Source organism: Microtus oregoni, unplaced genomic scaffold, assembly GCF_018167655.1.
Source record: "Microtus oregoni isolate MIOR12 unplaced genomic scaffold, Mior012 000001F_ref0000356, whole genome shotgun sequence".
Lineage (NCBI taxonomy): Eukaryota > Metazoa > Chordata > Mammalia > Rodentia > Cricetidae > Microtus > Microtus oregoni.
In genome coordinates this window covers 16701932-16725744 of record NW_024543060.1, presented here as the reverse complement: position 1 = coordinate 16725744, position 23813 = coordinate 16701932, and the positions used below count along the sequence as shown (strand labels likewise).

The 23813-nt window shown below is 40.4% G+C and overlaps 1 protein-coding gene across 1 annotated transcript in view; it reads left to right on the top strand.

The window, feature by feature from the left end:
- The window catches only part of Dnajc15 (DnaJ heat shock protein family (Hsp40) member C15), a 52025-nt gene that overhangs the window by 20685 nt on the left and 7527 nt on the right, over positions 1-23813 (top strand). The window contains exons 4-5 of the mRNA XM_041663538.1: positions 8517-8593; positions 13599-13669. Of these exons, the coding sequence (XP_041519472.1) occupies positions 8517-8593; positions 13599-13669 (148 nt within the window). The remainder of the gene's footprint in view (positions 1-8516; positions 8594-13598; positions 13670-23813) is intronic.

Below are 23813 nucleotides of genomic sequence, written 5' to 3'. Positions count from 1 at the left end.
AAAGCAGACAAAGCTTCTGCCCTAGTAAAGCTTATGCTCAGCTCATGTATCTCAGCTTGAAATTTGAACCTAGTCCCCTGTGTCACTGCACCTGACTGTCTCAAACACAACACTGAAAACTCCACCATGAAATCCTATAAGGCTATATATAAGTTGTGAAATATTTTAATAGATATGTTACATTCACTTATGCTGTGGAACATTTGTTTAATGATGCAAAGATGTGTTGCATTCTTTTGTGTTGCTTTTGTTTAACTCTGTGAAGCTATGTTATTTTGCCTGTCTAAAACACCTGATTGGTCTCGCTGAACTTCAGGCCAATAACTAGGAAGGAGAGGAATAGGTAGGCTGCCAGGCAGAAGAAATAAATAAGGATGAGAGAGAAGAGGAGCGAGAAAAGAAGGGAGGCGATGGGAAGGAGGGTGCCAGGGGCCAGCCACATAGCCAGACATAGAGTAAGAAGTAAAGAAAAATATATAAAATAGAGAAAGGTAAAATCCCAGGGGTAAAAAGGTAGATGGGATAATTTAAATGTTCTTAAGTTTTGAAAAGCTGGCTAGAAATAAGACAAGCTAAGGCCGGGCATTTATAAGTAAGAATAAACCTCCGTGTATTTATTTGGGAGCTAGGTAATGGGCCCTCAAAAGTCTTGAAATAAGGGCGGCGGGCTGCGTCCCTGGCACCCGTCCGCCCCCACTGCTAGCTTTACCCGAAATAATTACACGGAAACTGTATTCTTTTAAACACCGCTTGGCCCATTATATCTAGCCTTTTCTCAGCTAACTCTCGCACCTGGACTAGCCCATTTCTAATAATGTATGTAGCCCACGAGCTGGCTTACCAGGAATGATCTTAACCTGCATCTGTCTGGAGTGGGAGAACCATGGCGACTCCCTGACCCAGCTTCTTTCTCCCAGCATTCTGTTCTGTTTACTCCATCCACCTAAGGGTGGGCCTATCAAATGGGCCTAGCAGTTTCTTTATTGCTTAATCAATGAAATCAACAGATTGATATATGACACTCCCACATCACAAAAGTAAAAAGTAAAAACAAAAAACAAAAAACCCTACACGTTCATTTTAGCAGAATTCTAGATATTCTTATAAACTTAAGAGAAATGCAGAATGAAGGAAGATAGGTATTAAAAAGCTACAGTTTGTGTTGGGAGCTGGAGAGTTGGCTCAGCAGTTAAGAGCACTGGCTGCTCTTCCAGAGGACTTGGGTTCAATTCCCAGCACCCACATGGCAGCTCACAACTGTTTGTGGCTCCAGTTCCAGGGGTTCCAACACCCTCACATAGACACAACAACAATGCACAGAAAAAAATTGATAAAACTAAATAATTTTTTATTTTTTTTAAATATTTATTATGTATACAATATTCTGTGTGTATGCCTGACGGCCAGAAGAGGGCGCCAGACCTCTTTACAGATGGTTGTGAGCTACCATGTGGTTGCTGGGAATTGAACTCAGGACCTTTGGAAGAGCAGGCAATGCTCTTAACCACTGAGCCATCTCTCCAGCTCCCTAAATAATTTTTTAAAAAGCTTCAATATGAATTGTAGTTTGCAATCGCAGAAGAATATACAATGAAGACTCACCAAGTTGCTGTACTGTAAGTAGTGACTTTTGGAAAACAGAAGCAGATCTGGACAAGATCTTCTTGGTCTGTAGATGTTTGAGAGTGAGTGACTTGTTTTAGCAAAAACCATTACAGCCCTGTGGGGCTTAGTTAATGACAGCCCTTCCAAAGGATGACATTATGACAAGTAATTCAGCCCATGTTCAAAAGAGTAAAAGAGTTTCTAAAGTCTATGAATGTATGTCTGATTACAGAGTATAGGTGTGTTTTCTGTTTCCCATTTATGTTCAATTTGACTAACATGTTGATGGGTAAATATTCAGCTCTTCCTCAGTTAGTATTCACTGTGTGCCTGCTTCATGACAGATATTGTAGGCAGTGGAATATACTCATAGACCAAACATCCTTTTCTCTAGGAGCTTACATTTTACATTTTAGTATAGATAAGCAATTTAAAACATGAAGGTGTGTCATTTCTAAAATTATCAAGTATCATTAACCAATGCCTACCAGGGTAGGAAACAAGAATGCTGGAAGAGAAGGACCTTCGTATTATCTAGGCCAGGCAAAGCCTTTTAGGAGATGCGGACATGGACCATATGAGCATCAGAAAGAAGAGTGTTCTGGGCGGTAGGGATACCAAGAGGCCCCAAGGTGGAGTAAGCAGAGCAGCAGGGTAATCCCAGTGACATCTGAAGAGAAACCAGCTCAGGCCCAGGTCTCTTAGGGCCATTGACCATGACAGCACCTCTCAGGTTTTTTTTTTTTTTTAGTTTGGAAGATTTTGAACAGGGGAAAGGACACTGTGGCATGTGTTTTTAGGTTATCCTTTGTCCTGGCAGCTGCTCAGAGTGTAGGCCAGAGTGAGCCAGAGCAAAGGCTCTGTGGTAGTTGAGAGGGAAAGCAAGTGAGCACGATGGGCATTGTGACAGGCTTCATGGAGTGCTGGGTGTTGTCTCTGTCTTTCCATGTGTGTCGCTTGTAACCGGAGACAGATTTAGGAATTGTCTTGTCTGTGCTGTGGTGATCGTCTGTAAACATATGGACACATAAGGAGAGAAAACCTTGAAGCTTTATGGAGCACTGGATTACTTAATGTTGCAAAGAAGAAAAAAGGGCATTGAGGATATCACCACTGCGCTGCTCAGTAGAGGCCTGCCGCAGGGCAGGCTGGCTGGTAAGGGGCATGCTGCAAGACTTCCCAAGGAGAGGGAAGTGGTGGATGTGCCACCATTTTCCTTGTGATGACTTTTTAAAATTTTTTTTCTTTTTAATACAAAATGTGATTATAGTTTATAAGGAAACAGTTTAGAATATCTTAATCATCGTCATTTTCAGGAATAATGTGTTACATATTCGCCACTCCAGAGAAACTGAAACATGAAGTGTGTGCATAGCTTCTCTTCACACTGAGTCCCAGATGCCACACTTCATAAATGCAGTGTTACAGGATTCGATAAGTATTGATTTTTAAACCAAATTGGGTTACTAAGAGAATAGGAAGTGTAGTTGTTTCCCGCTAACTAACTCCTTCGCGGGTCAGTGTCCACCAGGTCCATGGGCTTTCGGTTTACTGTTCTGTATTCTCTACTTTATTCAAGTTTTCTGTCTGTTCTTAAGTCTCATTCTTCTTAGTCATATTTAAAACTTATTATTGGGATACTGACTGGAGTGTTCATCTGTGTACGTGGACGGTGAATGTCTTCACTGTGTTTGTGCTAATTGTGTTGCCCTCACAATTATTGTCAGTTATTAACTCTTTGCTGCTTGAAATCTAATGATCCCAGCACAACAGAGGCAGATGCCCCTGCTGGCGCTCAACTTCATTACCTTCCTTGTCCCAGCGTGGTCACGGCCAGAGTTTCTACTGGTAACCTGATTTTTACACCCGGGCAACCTGTTCTATAGTTTCCTTTCATTGATTTGGAGTTTCAATTTTCTTTAATTATTGAATCTTACTATTTCACAAAGATTCTTAATGAACTGTAACTTCCTAGAAGATTTTCTTTTATTCTTTCATAGTTCTATGTTCTTCTTTGATTATTTCCTCCCTCTGTTGAGTCTTTCTTTCTAGAATTTCGTATTAGAAAGATGCTGGGCATCTGCATCTGTCCTGTAGTGTCTAGCTATTCCATCTCACTTTTGCTCCTGACTTTCTTCTATGATCTGCAATTCTTCCTCAGTTTGTTTTGCAGATTCTCCAGGCTGGTGGTTAGCTATGGCCATTCTTTAAAACAGTTCTTCTGGCCGGGCGGTGGTGGCGCAGGCCTTTAATCCCAGCACTCGGGAGGCAGAGGCAGGCGGATCTCTGGGAGTTTGAGGCCAGCCTGGTCCACAAGAGCTAGTTCCAAGACAGGAACCAAAAGCTACGGAGAAACCCTGTCTCGAAAAAAAACAAAAAAACAAACAAACAAACAAAAAAAAAACAGTTCTTCTGAATTTTTGACAAGGGAAATGTTTGAAGATTGATTTTATTTTTAATTATGTGTATGTGTGTGGGTTTGTCCACATATGAGTACAGGAACCTAAGGAATGTGTATTGGGTCCCCTAGGACTAGATTTACGGGCAGGTGTGAGCTACCTGATATAGGTCCTCTGCAAGAACAGATGTGTTCTTAACTCTTAGCCATTTTTGGGGAGGTGTGCTATGAGGGAAAATTGTCCTTTCTAAGAACTCATTTTTATTTCTTCTTCATGGTAATGCAGTTGTTTTCTTAGTCAGGGGGAAAACCCAGGCTTTGACCCTTGGGTTCTGATTTAGAAGATTATAGAGAGGGCCCCTCTTTGCTGAATGTTTTCTTCTTGGTTTCCTGGGGAGACTTTATTCTTTCCTAGTGTTTTTATTTTTGCTTTGTTTTTCCTGATATTTGGAGTTGCTGTAATGATTCTTTTGTATATTCAGTCTTTCATAGTTTTAGATATCAGTATTTGTTTAAACGTTTTGGCTAACTACTTATTTCTTATTTTCATATCTGTTGTGGCTTTCTCTTATTAAAATATTTACTTTCTCACTTCTAAGGCTCTTTGAGAGACAAAAAACCTTTATAATCCAGTCTATTATTTTGAACTAGTGCCCCTTTGTTTGCTACTTAAAATGTATAAATGAATACTAATTGGTTCAACAAATGCCTAATTGCTTCTAAGTTAGGATTGAAAGAGTCCCGAATCATTTATCTTCTTCAAGGCTTTTTATTTTCTGTTTGTAAATTTGTCTTTTACTTGAAGTCATCCTTCTGTGGCTCTCTAACTCAGGTAGGTCATTATTAATCGCTTCTATGAAGTTCATTTCCTCACCTAACACTGTGAATGATAACCATTCTTACCTGGTTTTCTGGAGGACTATTCATGTTACAGACTAAAATAGGTACTGAAGATTTGTTTGATTTGATTCATTTTAGCCCTCCTATGATAAGGTGACATCATAGTTTATTACTAATTTTAGAAAGAAATGAATGTCATCCCTGTTGTTGCTTGTGTGTGCTTCTGGATAGGATAGTACAAAATAATAATTTGTACATTCCAGGGTGTAGACAGTATCTTCTCTCCATTCTCAATGACATAATTATTACTTGTAATATCGTTGTCGTAGTGTTTCTGTTGCTGTGAAGAGATACATACCACGGCAAACGGCAGCTCTTAGAAGGAAATATGTAATTGTGGTGACTCGCTTACAGTTCAGGGGTTCAGTCCATTGTCATAATGGCGGGACACGGCAGCATGCAGGCAGACTTGGTGCTGGAGAAGGAGCTGAGAGTCCTACATCTTGCAGGCAACAGGAAGTGGTCTGTCTCACTGAGTATGACTTGAGCATTTATTAAACCTCAAAACCTGCCTGCTCCATGACACTTCCTCCAGCAAGACCACACCTCCTCATAGTATCACTCCTTGTGGGGGCCATTTTCTTTCAAACCACCACAATCATATTTATGGATCTGGATGTTTCCTTTGAATTATAGCATTTTCAGAGAATGGATTGCAACATATTAAGGCAAGATTTTCTCGGGAGAAATGCATCTGTATTTTAGCTGAACAATACAAGCTTCCATTTCCGCTCGTCTGCTTTTCTGTGTGTTGATCATGTGTTACGTTTCTGTGTGCAAAACAATGTTCTGTTAGAGAGGTGTGATGGTTTTCTATGAAGACGTTCACTTATTTATAGTAAAGACTGTTGCAAGGCATGAAGGTCTTATAGATGCTGAAGGAGACTTTTCTGCGGTCACGTTCCCACATAGTGAAAAGTTAAAGTAGCATAGATGCTTTTAAGGTTAGTGACTTGTGACTATAGAGGGAGTGACAGTTTGGGGGACATCAAATTATCTTATGCTGATTTAAAGTCTTAGAACTTCCTAAGGTAGATGAAGACTCAGAAATACCTTTTTTTTGTAAAGAAAAACTTTATCAGCCTTAAGCTTGAATTAAGACCAAAATCAGAACAAACTGCTGTAGAAATGACTGCCATAATCAACTCAAATAACCATCTTTCATTTCGGGATAAGGTTTGTCTCTAGGAAAGATGTTGGTATACTAAGAGAGCCTGTAAGACCATCTGGCCTTCCTCTATTAAGTACCCATTTTTCTCCAACTCTGGCTCGAGGTTACTCCCGTCTGCTGTAACAGTCTCTGTGTGTTCTGTTTCTGTAGTGGGTTAGACCTGATATGACACTTGGAACAGGGCATGTTCCTCCTCACGGCCCTGTGAGGTTAGTGCATCCGTGTCTGGTAAAAGACGGCCCTTAACATGTGTGCTTAACGCAGATCACCACCAGAGAGGGGGCTGCGTCTGTACTCAGCCAGCACTACACTCTGTTTCTTGCCATCATTCCTTAAATCCAGTATAGCCACTCTTTATTTGCATAACATTTACATTGTTTTAGTGATCTACAGGTGATTTGGGCTCCATAGAAGGATGAGGGCATCTTGTTTGCAGATACTACATTGCCATTTTATATAACAGACTTGTCCACCTAAGAATCTCAATACATTCGGTTCTGGAAGCAATCCCTGTACTATAGTCAGTGACTATACTTCTTTGCTCTGTATGAAAATGTGACTTCTGCCTAGAACTGTGTATTAGCTTAATCATATATGCCATGTTTCTCTCTAAAGGCGGAGTTCATACACCGTTCCTTGAGAACTCCTGAAAAATAATTGCTTTTCCTCGCTGTCTCCTGATTTCTTGCTCTCTCCTTTTTGATTTCTTGTTTTTCTCCCTTTGAGGCAGGATGTTGTTGTGTAGCCCGAGGGAGCTGTGATTTGTGGGTGTGTGTGCTTTTCCTGTCTCCTCCTTCCAAGTGCTTTGATCTCAGCTGTGCAGCACCATACCTGGTGGTTTCAGTTTGTTTCACTTGCTTCTGTTTCTTGAGACAGGTCTCTCTATTCAGCCCAGGATGGCTGAGCTGGAACTTTCAGTCCTTCCTCTCCTTTGACCTTCTCTTTGCTAATTTCTGGGGTCAATTCTCATATCACATTTTCTTTTACCCACCAGAAACATTTGAAACCACTTTTCACTTCCTCGCTTTCACTTGCAGCTTTCTTCCTGTGTCAGCGCGGTCTTGGAGAGGTCTTTACTAATCCCTCGACAGTTTCAGGCCTGTTGCAGACTCGGGTTCAGTCTGTACTTGCTCTCCTTAGGCAGTCTTGCTCAGTCTGGCTTCACTAAGCAACGTCCCCACTGAGGATTCTCAAAGACTTTCTCTAGATTGAACTGCTTTTTCACCTAGAAATTTGATAGACGCTTCAAATTTACTACATTGAAAACCATCCTCATTGTATGTATTTCCCACAACTGATAACTGCTCCTCCTTTTAGCCATTAAATAGCAGTGTGGCAGTTCTAGACCAAAAATCTTAAAGCCGTTTACATGGTGTAGGTTCTCTGAAAAGCAAACTTGGGCAAAAATTGGCAAGCTGCAAGTGTAGGAAACAGTCTGTGACTCAGCATCCTTCCAAGAAAGACAAGGTTGGAAAAGCCAGTTAGGTTGTAGCGCAGTCTTAACAAACCTGGCCTCACGGCTACCAAGGTTCATTTGGTTAGAAGAGGCCTATGAGATTAACGTCACCTGGGAGGTCAGTGTAGGGGCACCCAAGACCTGACCTTGGAGAACTATGGCACTTATCACCTCAACAAGTCTTTCAGGTCCAGGCTGCTCCGCTGCTCAGCGGTCCTAAGGAGGATTCAGGACAGCGATAACTTGTCTTCTGCATCATTTGTAACTCCTCTTTATGTCATATCCCGTATTAGTCCACCAAGCAAACGATTGCTCTCAAAATACATGAAAAATGTGATTGTTTTCACATCCCCAGCTGCTGCCTTGGTAGTTTATAGTCCTGTTCTTTAATTGGTCTATTCTGCCCTCTTTCTTTTCTACTTTTCAAACTCAAACTAATCCTTCCATAACAAAGCCAAATTTTCAGAATAGAAACCTCTTTCCATCACTAACCAGGCCTTTCACAATCAGTTCCCATTGCTTTGTAAGATTCCTAGCTTCCTAGCTCACACTCCATAGCCGCCATGGCCATTTCACGCAGTTTCCCAGCCTCTCTTGGCTTCCCTGTCTGTTAACATTACATGTCCTTTCTCTGCCAGCCAAGATAAAGGCAAACAGATCCCGGCCTTAAGTGACTTGGTCAAGGCTACCCAATGAGAAAAGCACTTCAGTGCTGGGGGAAAGCGTTGACATTGTGCTGATCTCTGTCCTTCAGTTATCTCAGTGGAGAAAAATGAACGCATTGTAAAGTTGAAAACATGGTTAATGTTTTTTACACTCATCTTGGTTAGAGTTTCATAAAAGGATCGTTGTGTAGTGCCTTCCCCGCAATTTCACGTTGATTTCTAATAAAATGCATTGCTCCTACTGTAACGCTGTGAGGGGATTGAGGTCATGCTACCCCGTGCATGGAACTAATTATTTTTTGCCCTTTCTTTCCTGTGCAGAGTCTTTCATCCTACTATAAAGGAGGATTTGAGCCGAAAATGAGTAGGCGAGAAGCTAGTCTTATTTTAGATGTAAGGTAAGGGCTGCATAAGTAGTTTTGTTTTGTGCAAAGATTGTCTTGAAAATTGGAGGGGAGGGATTACAGTAAGTTTGTGCTTATATTTAAAATTTAAAAATAAAACCCAGAAGAGACATAGCACTTTTCTTTTTGCCTTTTAAAAATTGAGGTCTGGCCAGGCATAGGTGGTGCACGGCTTTAATCCAAACATTCGGGTGGCAGAGGCAGGCGGATCTCTGTGAGTTCGAGGCCAACCTGGTCTACAAAAGCTAGCTCCAGGATAGGCTCCAAAACTGCAGAGAAATTCAAGTCTACCCATTGTGACACTGATTTCTCTCTGGACCAGTTTTGAAATTTGATGCATCTCTTTAATTATAACACATATTTCTTTTCTACTTCTGCATTTTGATATATACCATATATTATTTTACTTATTCTACTTTATTATTGATTGACTATTTATTATTAGACATTATGGGAAAAGAACTAGTGATATTGTGTGGTTACCGTTAACATTAATGTCAGGATTGTTTTCTTTTATTATAAATTTACCAGAATCTGTATTCATTTGTCTTTCTTATTGTTCCTTAGAGCATATTCTCAAGGGTTTTTGTTGTGTTGTTGATGTTTGTTTTTGGTTTTTGCAGTGCTAGGAATTAAACCTAAGTAAGGTCCTAAATGTGCTCGGTAGGCATTATACCACTAACCTATGTCCCCAGCCATTAGAGTTTTGTAAACTTTATAAACTAGGCTGGCCTTGAACTCATAATCTTCCACATCCCAAATTTCAGGGTTAGAGTTGTCCACTGTACACAGAACGGGTTATAGTATATCATCTACTGTACACAGAGTGAGTTAGTTATCGTGTATTATCCACTACATGCAGAGAGGTTACAGTGTGTCTTCCACTGCACACACAGAGTTGTTACAGTGTCATCCACTGCACACAGAGCTGTTACAGTGTCATCCACTGCACACAGAGCTGTTACAGTGTCACCCACTGCACACACAGAGCTGTTACAGTGTGTCATCCACTGCACACAGAGCTGTTACAGTGTCGTTCACTGCACACAGAGCTGTTACAGTGTCATCCACTGCACAGAGCTGTTACAGTGTCATCCACTGCACACAGTTGTTACAGTGTCATCCACTGCACAGAGAGCTGTTACAGTGTGTCATCCACTGCACACAGAGTTGTTACAGTGTCATCTCCACTGCACACAGAGCTGTTACAGTGTCATCCACTGCACACAGAGTTGTTACAGTGTCGTCCACTGCACACAGAGTTGTTACAGTGTCGTTCACTGCACACAGAGCTGTTACAGTGTCATCCACTGCACACAGAGCTGTTACAGTGTCGTCCACTGCACACAGAGCTGTTACAGTGTCGTCCACTGCACACAGAGCTGTTACAGTGTCATCCACTGCACACAGAGCTGTTACAGTGTCATCCACTGCACACAGAGCTGTTACAGTGTCATCCACTGCACACAGAGCTGTTGCAGTGTGTCATCCTCTGCACACAGAGCTGTTACAGTGTCATCCACTGCACACAGAGCTGTTACAGTGTCATCCACTGCACACAGAGTTGTTACAGTGTCATCCACTGCACACACAGCTGTTACAGTGTCATCTACTGCACACAGAGCTGTTACAGTGTCATCCACTGCACACAGAGCTGTTACAGTGTCATCTACTGCAGACTCTGTGGTGACTTAATGAGTATGATTAAGCGGAAGAGTTAAAGTGCTATAGTGACAAAAGAATGTCTTGTAGCTCCATATAATCTTTAAGCCCAAACATTTTTATGACCTGCTTTAAACAGATAAATAAATAAATAAAAGAACTATAAAAGAACTGTGAACTCTCTAGGTAGTTTAACCAGTCAAGGTGCCTGCCGCTGCCACCAAGCCTGGTGACCTGAGTGTAGTGCAATCCAATTCGACCTGGACTCACATGAACTCATTCCCAAACGTTGTCCCCTGGCTTCTACATCCATACTGTGTTGCGCACACACCTACACATACCTACACACACACACACACACACACACACAGAAGAAGAGAGAGAGATACATGGATACAAATAATAAATACAGTAATAATTTTTAAATACTGGAGCTTAGCTTAGTGCTTTATCTAAATCTAAGAGATGGGAGTTTTTCTTGTGAGAGAAAGTAGTGGATAGAATTAAGCAAAGGGACCATGTTAGTTAGCTAACTATTCCTTGCTTAGTATTACTCAGATAGTATTATTTTCCTTAAACTTATTGGCTGAGTTTACTGCAGACTTGAGAATGTTATTCAGTTCCACACACCTTATTTCTCCCACCCGCCCCAGCCTCCCTTCTCCTGCCAGTCAAACATATTCAAGGGAACACTTTGTCCGGGCTACAAAGAAATCATTAAAATGTGGCAAGGACTTAGAGTTTTAATGTAGTAAAACCAAAGGGGAATAAAGTTACGTAAATGAAAATTCTCCCCTCATCTTCAAAGCTCACCGCTGAGATCATTGTCTTAAAGGCAGTGACTTTCAACTGCCATGTTTGTGTGCATGAACTTTGTGTCCATCTGTTTGCACTTTAATCTAGTCTGATGGGTGGCCGACCTCAGTGGACACAAAACTTCAGGTTTTGTGTAGAAAAGAGTTACTTTTTTAAAAACAGGCAATGTAATTGATTTTCAAGGATATTGTAACTGAAGTAACATTCATACTTTGTTTCATGTGTTCAATTAAAACTTGATATCCAGAGTAAAAACCAACATACCATGTTTCTTCAAATATATACAACCGAAATTTGTGTTTTTCTAAATTACTAGCCATTATTTAGTGATTAGCTTTCTGTAGTACAGTTTTGTGAAGCTCTTTTTATGGGTTTCTAATTTTTATAATTAATAGTTTTTTTAAAAACATTGGTATTTACTAGGCTACAGCCTTTGTTCTAAGGAATTTGCTTGCTGTGATTGTTGGTCTTGGTTTGGGATTTTTGGTTTTTGTGGTTATTGTTTTTGGGGTGCTATGCAATCCATCAAGCACCCATTGCATACTCTGTCTGAGATAATGTCTTAAGGTGCAGGTTGTAGACTGTGCTGTAGTCATTTACATGTACATGTCAGACATCCAGAGCTGCAAGACAGTGTGACTAGTGTAGAGGTGCTGGAGAGCGCCTCATGCAGAAAGGGTCAGTGTATGTCAGCACAGGAAGTGGACTTGTACTGGTTTTCAGAGTGATGTGGTTTTCATTTCCTAAGCAATTAAATCAAGTAGTGTCCTTAGCTCTTGTGAATATCTGATTGTCACCCTTTGAAATAAAACAGTATCTATTTGAGAGCTACCTAAAAGTTGACTTTAAAAATGTTCTTCCATAAGGCTTTTGTAAACAACCAAAAGAAGTATTCTCAGGTCCTCACATAAAGGAACTTGCTTAGTTTATTTATGGAAGAATGGTTTTGTGTTCATTTAGCCAGTAATATTTTTCCCCCCCACAGGGGAGCTTGTCTTTTTAGACAGTCTTGTTGCATAGCCTTTTGAGCTTAAAATCGTTTGGTCTCAGCCTCCTGAATGCTAGAAGTGTAGGCATAAGTCACTATTTCAGGCCCTTCATAGGATGTATTGGCATGTGTGGCAATATGATATTTACCTGCAGGAGGTTAGTGGTAGTCATTGGCAAGAAACTACTAGAAATGGGAATACTAACAGAATCAAAGGATCATGGGAAGTGTTGCTGAAATGGAGGATCCTAAGCAGCATTCTGGGCCCTTAGAAAGATCAGCCAACCCCTGCGGGCTCTCAGAGGTGCATTCAGGTCATTCTCAGCCTGGTGACTCTGAGTCAGTCAAGAGATGTTAGATGGTTTCCATTCGGTTCTTTATAAGTACACACACACACACACACACACACACACACACACACACTGTGTTTTCATAAACATCCTTCACTCTTTAGAGAAATCCTTGTAGACAGCTTTATTGTATGTATGTTACATATAAGAAGATACTCAGAGAGTTGAAATGAGGCAAGACAAACTCCTAACTGAAGAGCAGTAGAATCAGGGCTTTTTGAACTTAGACCTGAATAACTATAATTACATGCCTCCTATTAACACGGTTCACCATTCACAGCTACCCGCATACTGTAATCTAGCTGTAAAGTTACCCATTTGAAGCCTGGTAAAGTTAAGTCACTAAATATGACGGCTGTTAGTTTGATATGGTAGCTTCTCCTGTCGGTGCTCAGAAAATGGACTAAACACCTGCAATTCTGGCAATTCTGAAGATTTATTTCATTTTGCCACAGTAATTTTTTTTTAACTATCTCCTTTAATTTTCACTGACATTGTAGGTTCTACTGCCAAACTTTGCCACAGGTTTCTACAAAGCTAGATACACAATGAACTATATGGAGTTTTGAGATTGCTTGTTTCAGGAACTAAAAGACAGCAACTATTTCTAGAACACACTGTCATGCCGGGCACTGTCCTAGCACTTGGCAGCATCCTTGCTCTGAAAGAATGTGCCCACCCTTCAGTGAGAGACCTGAGCCCAAGATTGACACCTAGTACCCTACAGCAAGACTGATCTCAAAAGCTAGCAGGCTTGTTCTGGAACCCAAATACCATGATGGCATATGTCACCTTCCTCTAAAATGACCTTAGAAGCATAGGCTTTCAATCCTTGTAATTGAGTGTATCACAACTCTCCTGGCCTCTGTGTAGGTGCTGTTGGTTATGGTGGTTTTGTGTTAGTTTTGGTGCTGGCCACTAAACCCAGGGTCTCATGGCTGCTAGATAAGGATTCTATGATGGAACTAAATCTCCAACCAGTCTTGTATTTATTTACTTTTTCAAACTGAAAATGAGGATAGAGTCACCATGTTATTTTACTGGTCAGTAGAATTAAGCCTAAAGCTTGTAATTTTATATTTGCCCACAAGATGGTGAAATTCTCATTGGTTTTAATTTCTTGAAACCCATATAAATCATTAATTTATAATCTGCATTTGCACTATTTATTATTTTTTTGCAGTCAATCTGCTAGCAAGGCCAAGATTCAAGCAGCATTCAATAAAATGATGAGGTTGAACCATCCAGACCGAGGTAGGTAGTAGCTCCATTTCTACAATCAGATGTGCTGTGGGTTCCTTTCAGTTTACTCAAGCTCGGGTCAGTCATGCATAGCTGCAGGGGGAGCTATGTGTCTCATGGTTTGAGATTTTCCTCATAAGCAGGTGGGCTTGTGGTTCAGAGTTGAGCGACTCAATGGGAATAGTGGATCTGAACTGTTAACTTTGCAGAACTCCATTGCTGGTTTTAGTGATGAGTATGTAAACTCACTACTTTTCCCACATTTTGATCAAGAAGGAAAACACGATGGGTCTGTGGGCTGGAATAAGCTGATTTGCGCATCATCTCTTCTATCTGCTAAGCCTTAAAGATAAAGGCATAAGATTCAGGGATCTCCTCTGCATCTCTGTAGTTTGTCATAGAGGTTGTGGATTTTTAGATTTGTGTAAGAGGGCTCTGTGGCTGAGCTATTTATTTCTCACTGGCCAGGTTTTTAATGTAAATTTATCTTAGAGAAAGACAATTATTATAACTTTAACTACACTACAGCTGCTTGATAGAGAAAGCCCCATATGCTCATTACTGTCTCCGTCTAAAACAGCAGATGGGAGAAAGTCGCACTGTATTTCAGAAGTCAAGGGGGGCAGGAAAGTGAAGGCTTTCTTAGTTTCCTATTTATAGACTTTCAGTTTTGTAATTATTTTGGAAAAAAATAAAAACAAATTTTGGATTCCTATTCATTTTGACATCAAAATAAAGCATTCTTTTTTCAGCTTTCTTAACTTAATTACTTACTATAAAAATTCTTTTCACTGAACATTATCGTCATTGGCTTTGTACTTTCTGTTCTTTAGTATGAATAAACAAGAGAATAAAGAGGTTTTGCTTAAATTTTTTAAAGAGCTTCAGCAGTTACTGGAAGATCCACTCAACTAATTTGCTCTTTATTGTGTGCTTTCAGAGCAATTGACTGAGCAAGAAATGTGTTTGAGTGCCTCCTTCAAGTGCTTTCTCTCATAAATGTCCTCTGCCCCCTCTGGGTCAAGTATATATGCTCTTGGCTCTGATTGATTGCAATAGTATTAATCACTTCTGTCTGTCAGATGATTGACAAGTTATTGGTCATTTCTACCATGAAGGATGCAAGTTGTAAGATGTATCCAAGAGAATGTGTTGATTTACATAAAAATTAAAATGTTTGCATATATTGGAGCCTAGTAGTGCCCAAAATAATGACTTGATTTTTTTCTTAGATGGTATATTTCAAACTTTTAATGCCAGTATGCTTACCAGTACCTTCCTATCTGGTTTTGTGGAGCAACAGAGAGAGAAAGGATGAGCCAGGCAGGCAGGAAGTTGGTATTTTCTGCTAGCATTGTAGCTTTAACGTTCCCTTAATTTCTCCAGATTTCAGTTTTATCATGTATAACACGAAAGGATTTATTCTAAAGTCCTTTTTGTTTATGAAACTTAATGTGATCCTATTTTATACCTATGAAGGAAGAAATTATACTCTGTATTTCTCTTCAGATCACATGTTTAAGACAGATCTCCCAGTCTTTTCAGATTTTGTAACCTTTAAAGGTGCTGTAGGTTAATACCCCTCCCCCACCCCTCCCCCCCACCCCCCCCCACCCCCCAGTAGAATTGCTCATTTGTTCAGTTTGAAACATCTGGAGATTCCTAAGCTCATGGACTTCCAAAAATCCTGTCTGTGGACCAGCTGTTCTGGTTGCTTTTAATTGTCAAAGGGGACAAGCCTGTAGTTTTGCCTGTTTGGATGATCATCTTACTTGTCTCTAGGAATTTTTAAAATTTCTTCTTTGATTTCTTGAATGACCAACTGTTCGTTTCAAAAACTGTATTGCTTAGTGTCTACATATTTCTATAGTTTCTACAGTTTTTCTAAATTCAGTTGATCCATAGTATATTTGACTCTGAAGTGTCTTTGTTCTTTTTTTAGAGTGAGATCTTCTAATATTGTGTTAGCCCAGATGTATGTGGCCTTTTTTGCCTTTTAAGTGTTTGTCTTATGAAATTAGAGGCTCCAGTATTTGATGCATAAATGTTTACAATTATATCTGGATGAATGGTTCCCTTTTTAAACATGTAATGTCCCCTTTATCTCTTCTGATTAGTGTTGATTTATCTTGTATAAAGATAGATATGTCTGCTTCCTTCAATTTCCAGTTGCTGAAGCTTGTTTTCTATCCTTTGATGTTGAGTTTTGGGATATCTCTCCTTCTTAAGTGTGTTTCTTGGAGACAGCATATAGTTGGTCCTGTTTTTCCATCTGGTCCGTTCCTCTGTCTTCTTAAGTGAGTTGAGGCCATGCACATTTACGATTACTATAGGAAGGGGTTTGGGCTTTCCAGTCAATTTGCTAGGTGCTGCTTTGTTTTGGTAGGTTATTGGTATTTCTTTTTATTTTCCTGTGTTCTAAGGGTTTGCTGCATTGCTGTGTTCAATATGGCAGTTTCTTTCCCAGGTCTACTGTGTTCTTCAGTTACTTTTTCCCCCCTCGGGCATTTCTACCATCTCTTTAGTTTTGGGCCCCTTCATAGGGACGTTGCTTAGCTGGGTCTAGGCATGGTGGTTGTCATGTTCCTAGTCTTGTCATGTTTTTTTTTAAATGTTTATTTATTTGTTATGTATACAATATTCTGTCTGTGTGTATGCCTGCAGGCCAGAAGAGGGCACCAGACCTCATTACAGATGGTTGTGAGCTACCATGTGGTTGTGGGAATTGAACTCAGGACCTTTGGAAGAGCAGGCAGTGCTCTTAACCACTGAGCCGTCTCTCCAGCCTCTTGTCATGTTTTTGCATCTGCTAGAGTAGGTTTGTCTTTCAGTTTTGATTTCTCTTTCTCAGATGATCTGGGGAGGAAGAAAAAAAAACTTGAAAGAAATCCAGGCAGTGGCAAGACCAACCTGGTCTACAAAGGGAGTTCCAGGACAGCCAGAGTTACATAGAGAAACCTGTCTTAAACAAATAAAGAAAAAAAAAACTTGAAAGAAAGCTAAGTAAAAGGAGAGATAGTGTAAGGTGAAAACATGCTCAACATTTTTAACTAAGTGTACATTATGATATTTAAGCACTGTTGAATCTATAGGAAATACTCCATTTGTTTTGGGATCAAACTCAGGGACTCATAGGACTCACCTCCTGAAATTAGTTTCTTTCCTCTTCAATCTAAATTTATGTTTTTAATCATTTTAAAATGTGTGCTAATAGAAGCAGTATAATTCTTGTAACATTGTGTTTACATATTCTTTTACAATCATAGTGTTAAAATGTAATTGTTTTATATTTTTATTTCTACTCTGGCATAGTAAAAACTACACACATTCTCATGTCAGCCTCATATTCATTTTCTTATCATATGTACTTTTGTTTAATAAAGAAAATATGACTTTACACACATGGGTAGTTGGGAAAGGAAAGAGCAATTGTTTTCAGGATGCTTGGGGAGACTCTTTGTTACCACTGAACCAGAATTCAGCAGTGGTGGGGTTTTTTTTATTATTACAAATTTTCACCTTCTACCCTCCTCTCATTTCCCTCCCCCTTTTCCCCAATCCCCCTCCACCTCCCTCTCCAGTCCAAAGAGCAGTCAGGGTTCACTGCCCTGTGGGAAGTCCAAGTTCCCCCACCACCACCATCCAGGTCTAGGAAGGTGAGCATCCAAACAGACTAGGTTCCAATGGTGCTTTCTTAAGATTAGTTGCATTTGGAATCTAAAACCATAATCCAGCTACCCCAGAGGCTGAGATCTTTAACCTGCCAGAGCAAGTTCAAGGCCAGGCTGGCTGCCATAGAACACTTTGTCTTGGTTTTTTTTTTTTTTTTTTTTTTTTTTGCTTGGTTGGTTGGTTGGTTGGTTGGTTGGTTTTTGTTGTTTGTGTGTGGGGTGGGTTGAGATATTGCTCAGTGGTGGAGCACTTCTGTAGTATGTACAAAACCTCTAGATTCAATCCCCTTCACTACAAAATTAGTACCAAGTCAAAAAAAAAAAAACATAGAAAGTGAAACATGTGTCCAGATAGAAGGGAGAGATGGGGTGTCCAGGTGTAAAAAACTCAAATATTTACAAACTAAAAAAGGGAAATCCAGCCAAAGAGATGGAGGGAAGAAATAATGTAATAGAAGATGAGACGGGAGTACATCTAGGAAACTCACTGCACCGAGTGCTACTGTGGTACCAGTAAGCTGAGGCTGGGCAAGGGGCACACCAGGTCTTGGTTTTGATACTAGAAGAATCTGTGCCAGGCGGTGGTGGGGCACACCTTTAATCACAGCACTTGGAAGACATAGGAAAACAGATCTCTGAGTTTGGGCCAGCCTGATCTACAGAGCGAGTTCCAGGACAGCCAGGGCTACACAGAGAAACCCTGTCTCAGAGAAATGAAAAAGATGAAGGGAGGGAGGAAGAAAGGAAGGAAGGAAGGAAGGAAAGAAAGAAAGAAAGAAAGAAAGAAAGAAAGAAGACTTGTGACTTTATAGACAGTTTGAGCTGGCCCTGATTTAGAAGTGAAAATACTTAGACAACTTTTTTTTTTTTTTGAGGTTTGTGAGGAAATGGAGTGAGCTGCAAGAATACTGTGGCAATTCAGCAGAGAATGCAGGGAGACAGTGCTAATTTTGAGCAAGCTTGTGTATCAGTGGAGATTAATGAGTTAGAAGAGATTACACTCAAATCAACATAAATGTTCTTTTAGGTTCCTGAATCAATTGTATAAATATAGGACAAGAATTTGGCAGTGTTTGATGTGAAAAAGCACCATGGATATATAAGTTGCTCTCAAAGCCTGCAGGGCTCCTTAGTATAAAATCTACAAAAAAAATGTGTGTAGTCTTCATTTGCACGAAGGACATACAGTGTCTTTATTACATATAGCCCAAGAACTACCACGACCCTCTTCTCATTCTCCACTCAGCTGGCATCTGCTCACACAGTGCTGCTGGCTCTACAGGATGTCTTTAAACACACCTTGTTGAGATAGGTGTTGGTATTCATTGAGTTAGAGTGTGCATTTCAGTCCTGCATGTAGAGTAGCAGACACTTAGAGCCACCATCACAGTAAACTGACGATTGCTTAGGTCTTTGCCACCTCGATAGAAGCCAAAGTCATGTGAGAAGAGGCTTCTCAATTGAAAAAATACTTCCATCATTTCCTATAGGCCAGTCTGCAGGGCTTTGGCGGGGGGTGTTATTGAGTGGTATGGGAGGACTGAATGCACCCCTCTACAGGAGGTTCTGGGAGCTATAAGAGAACAAGCCTAGCATACTGGTAAGCAGTGATCCCCCATGGTCTCTCTGATTCACCTCTCTTCTCCAGGTTCCTGCCTTGAACTGTGGATGTGATATGTGAACTAAATAAACCCTTTCCTCCCCACACTGCTTTTTCATAGTATTTATTCCAGCACTAGCAAGCAGACTAATGGGCCCACCCTTTCCTCTCCAGCTTCTCAGCTCTGTCCCTCCAGTCATGTCCTTGTGCCGGTCCAACACTGTCTTGATTATAATTGCTTTGAGAGAATTTTCACTGTGTGCAGCGTTAGCCCTACTTGTTCTCCTATTGCAGGATTGTTTGGGCTATTCTGGGTGCCTTTCAATTCTGTGTAAGTTTTACTATCAGCTTTTCAGTTTTGACAAAGGCGTTTTGATAGGAATTGTCAGAATCTGTAAAGCGATTTGTGGAGTTTTGCTTTAAGTGGTCTGATTGTGGGTGTGGGGTGTTTTCTCATGTATGTAAATCTTCTGTAATTGCATCCATGTTTTGTGCTTTTCAGAGTACAAGTTTTGTACTTATAATTTCCTATTCTTGTTGATACTGTTGTGAATGAATTATTGTCTTGATTTTATTTTTTTTTAATTATTCAGTGCAAATGTATAGGAAAGCAATATTATTGTGTGTTGGTCTTATATGCTGCAACATTGGTGAAATTATTAGTTTTAATAGTATGTTACTTGGGATGGGTTGTTTCTATATAAGATCATATCATCCATTAATAGAAATATTTTATTATCTTATCTGGATGGATGCCTTTTCTTTCTTTTTCTTACCAAATGCCTTAGTTTAAAACCCCAGTAAAATATTAAATGCAAGTGATAAAAATGAACATCCTTGTTTTTGTATCTGATCTTAGGAAAAAATTCTAGTCTTTTACCATCGGGTGTGGATTCAGTTTTGGTGTGGTTACTTTCTAAGGAATTCATTATCTAATGGTAGCCAGGTACAAGCTTTACAAGATCTATCACAAGGAAATGACTTCAGTGTTCTCAATAAAAAAGAAGACTGGGATTGGATTAAGGATTTGGATAAAGTAAAAAAGAAACAACCAGTGTCCTGATGGCAGGAAACCAGTCAGCTGGAAGTCCTACAGACACATCAGTGTGAGTGACCAGTGAGTGTCCTGATGGCAGGAAACCAGTCAGCCAGAAGTCCTACAGACAGTTCAGATGCAGTGTGAGACCCTGACCGAGGAGTGTGGGCTCAGGCAGTGCAGAGTAACTCTGGCATCTGTTAGCTGGCTGGATTTTTATGAGTTTGGTCTCATTGCCTAATAAAAATAAGGAGCAAATCAATACAGATGTAGTTTGAGAGCCCAGTGAGGCAGTGCATGGTAGTGGCTGTCCCCAGCCCTTGGCTTCAGTCAGAGCTTGCTCAGCACTGATTGTCTGAAGTGTTACCACACTGCACAGTGACAACACAAACTTTAAAACTTGAGGTACACGTCCATAAAAGGATGCAAATCAAGAAAGTATTACAGAGTGGAGTCACCAATGCAGCCGGTGTCTGAATAAGAAACGGCCTCAAATTCCTTATGTACCGAAGGATGACCTCTTGATCCTGCCTCCACCTCCCAATATAGAGGTCACAGCTGTGCACCACTGTGCACACTCAGCTTGCCTGTCTCTTTCATTGACGTTCGTGAACAGCATACGTGAATGCTCCAGGTAGAGTGCTTGTATCGCAAGTGTCTTCTCTCTGCTGCTTGAGTTTTTATCCTCTCACTACTGTTCACTCACGAGCAGAAATCGTTAAAGCAGCCCAGCTTAACATTTTCACTTTCAGTCAGTTACTTTTTGTTTTAGGAAGTTTTCCTATCTCAAGGCCATGATGATGTGTTTAAACATTATACATTAGAAAGTGTCTTTATGTATGCTCTGAGACAGTGGTAAAGTTTTGATTATTTCTGCTCTCAGTACCATAGTGCTACTTATTGAAAAGAACATTATTTCTCCAATCACCTGTAGTGCTCTGTGTAGGTTTAAGCTTTATTTAATAGTGAAAGGCTCTCATACTTTCTCTTATTTAATGCCTCTTTTTGACTACTTGACAGTTTTCATTTTAACATAAATTAAGAATTATAAAATCCAGAGATGGTGGGCTTGTCACTGAACTCCCAACAGAGAAGGATCTTTCTTGAGTTTTTAAGGCCAACCTGATCTAAACCATAGAAACAGACAAAACCAAAAGAACAGAACAGAAGAAAACAAAACAAACTAAACCCTATGTGCTTGCATGTCAGTGTGCATGTGTGTTCATCCACACACAAATCTCCTAGCCCATGGCTGAAGTTTTCCCAATGCACGTTCTGTTTTCAGAGAATTGGCGTCTTCACAACACTGAATTTTCTTCTTCATAAGCAAGGTAGAATATTTCTTTTTATTACTTAAATCATTTTTTAAATTTAAATATGTTTTGATCATATTCTTTCCCTCCTCCCTACACACCCAGTTCTTTCTCAAACAACAAAACAAACAAAAAAATCAAGACAACAACAAAACCCCCAAAACCAAGAAAACACTAAACTATAACCAGATAAAAGCATACACAAAAAAGCTGTGGAGTCAGCCAGGCAGTGGTGGCGCACGCCTTTAATCTCAGCACTCAGGAGGTAGAGGCAGGCGGATCTTTGTGAGTTTGAGGCCAGCCTGGTCTACAAAAGCTAGTTCCAGGGCAGGCTCCAAAGCTACAGAGAAACCCTGTCTCGACAAAAACAAAACTGTGGAGTCTACTATATTTTGGTCAGCTACTCCTGAACATGAGGCCTGTCCTGGAATGGTTGGTACCCAGTGCCACTTCATCGGAGAATACTGATTTTCTCTCTTCTGGCAGGTAAAAATGACAGCTCAGTTGTTAACCTTTACCCTAGTGGCTAGGTTTTCTTTCATTCATTTTATTAACTATAACAAAATAAAATAGAGTAAGATAAAACAAAACTATCACATTGAAGATGGACCATACAAATAAACAAAAGGAAAAGAGCCCAGGAGAAGACATAAGACTCAGACCCACTCCTTCACACACTCAGAAACTCCATAAAAACACTAAACTGGACACAATAACATAAACTCAGTGTTGACTTGAGTTTCTGTCCTTCCCAGTTTCCGCAGTCATTAAGTTCCAAAGAAATCATACAGATGTCTACATTAATTATAAACTGATTTGCATATTAGCTCAGGCTTCTTATTAACTCTTACAACTTAAATTAGCCCATAATTCTTGTCTATGTTAGCCACGTGGCTCCGTACATTTTTCTGCGAGGCAGTCACATCTTGCTTCCTCTGTGTCTGGATCACTACTGCGAACTGAAACTTTCCTCTTCCCAGTCTTCCCAGAATTCTCGTTGTTCTGCCTCTACTTCCTACCTGGCTACTGGCCAATCAGCATTTTATTAAAAATAATACAGGTGACAGAATAAAAGACCATTGTCCCACAGCAACTCAAAAGACCTGATGCAGAGCTGTGTATACTGCTTCTGTCTCTGTGAGTTCTGAAACTTTGCTCGTGTTGATTGAGAGGCCTTCTTTTCATGCTGTCCTCCATCTGTTCTGGCTCTTCCATTCATTCTGCCTCCTTCTTCATGGGGTTCTCTGAGCTCTCAGGGGAGGAATTTAATAGAGACGTCCCATTTACGACTGAGTGTTCCAAGGTCTCTCACTTTCTGTGTAATATCTGGTTATGAGTATTTGTCCCTGTCTGCTGCAGGAGGAAGCTTCTCTGATGATGGCTGAGCAAGACACTAATTATTAGGCATCATTTTATTACTAATTTTCCCCCTTTCTTTAGACCAGTATTATTTGGTTTTCCCCTAGGTCCCTGGGCTATCTAGTCTCAGGATCTTGGTCACCCAAGCAGGGTTGGGTTGCATCTCATGGAGTGGGCCTTAAATCAGATCGTTTATTGGTTGTCTGCTCCCACAAGCTTTGTGCCACCATTGTCCTAGGATACCTTGCAGGGTGTACACCATTGTAGACAGAGGATTTGTGGTTGGTCTGATGTTTATAGTTTTCTTTGGATAGCATACAGAATACCTTCCCGTAGCAAAGATGCTAGGACACAAGGGTGAAAGCTCTATGTAGGCGTCAACTCGACGCTTCCATGTTTCATGAGTTGTGGGTGTTGTCTTCAACAATGCGGTCCTGCTGTCAGTTTGTGAGATCAATCTTTAGTCCTGGCAACAGCCTGGGTTGTTTGAGGATTCCCATGAGGCCCCCTTGGCCAACAATTCAACTAAATATAACCCATCCTGGTACTTCATTTGGTGACAAAAGATGGCCAGTTAGGACTCTGTATCCCCCATTACTGACTTGACAATTTCATTTAGATCACCTTCATATATGTATATATTTTAGGAAGTTTCTATTGTATGGGTTCCATATTACTTACTCCACAAATTTTAGCTGTCTCTTCCTGGATTTTCTCTCACTACCCACCTCCTCTCCCCTTCCCATTTGATTCTCCCATTCCATCCCCCCATCCATATCTATCTATTCTATTTTCCTTTCCTACCTAATAAGATCTATGTGCTCCCTCTAGCCCAGTGGTTCTCGACCTTCCTAATACTGTAACCCTATATACAGTTCCTCTTATTGTGGTGACCTCCCCAATCATTAAATTACTTTCTTGGCTATTTCCTAACTATAGTTTTGCTACTGTTATGAATCATAATGTAAATATTTGTGTTTTCCAATGCTCTTTGGTGACCCCTGTGAAAGGGTTGTTCAGCCCCCACACTCCACAAAGTGGTCGCGACCCACGGGTTGAGAACCACTTCTCTAGCCCCCGTAGTCTGTACTTATTTTCTGGGGTTAAATGTATTATAGCTTAGTTATCATTGACTTAACAGGATCATTTGTTTAGATCACCTTTGTTTCAGTTTTAC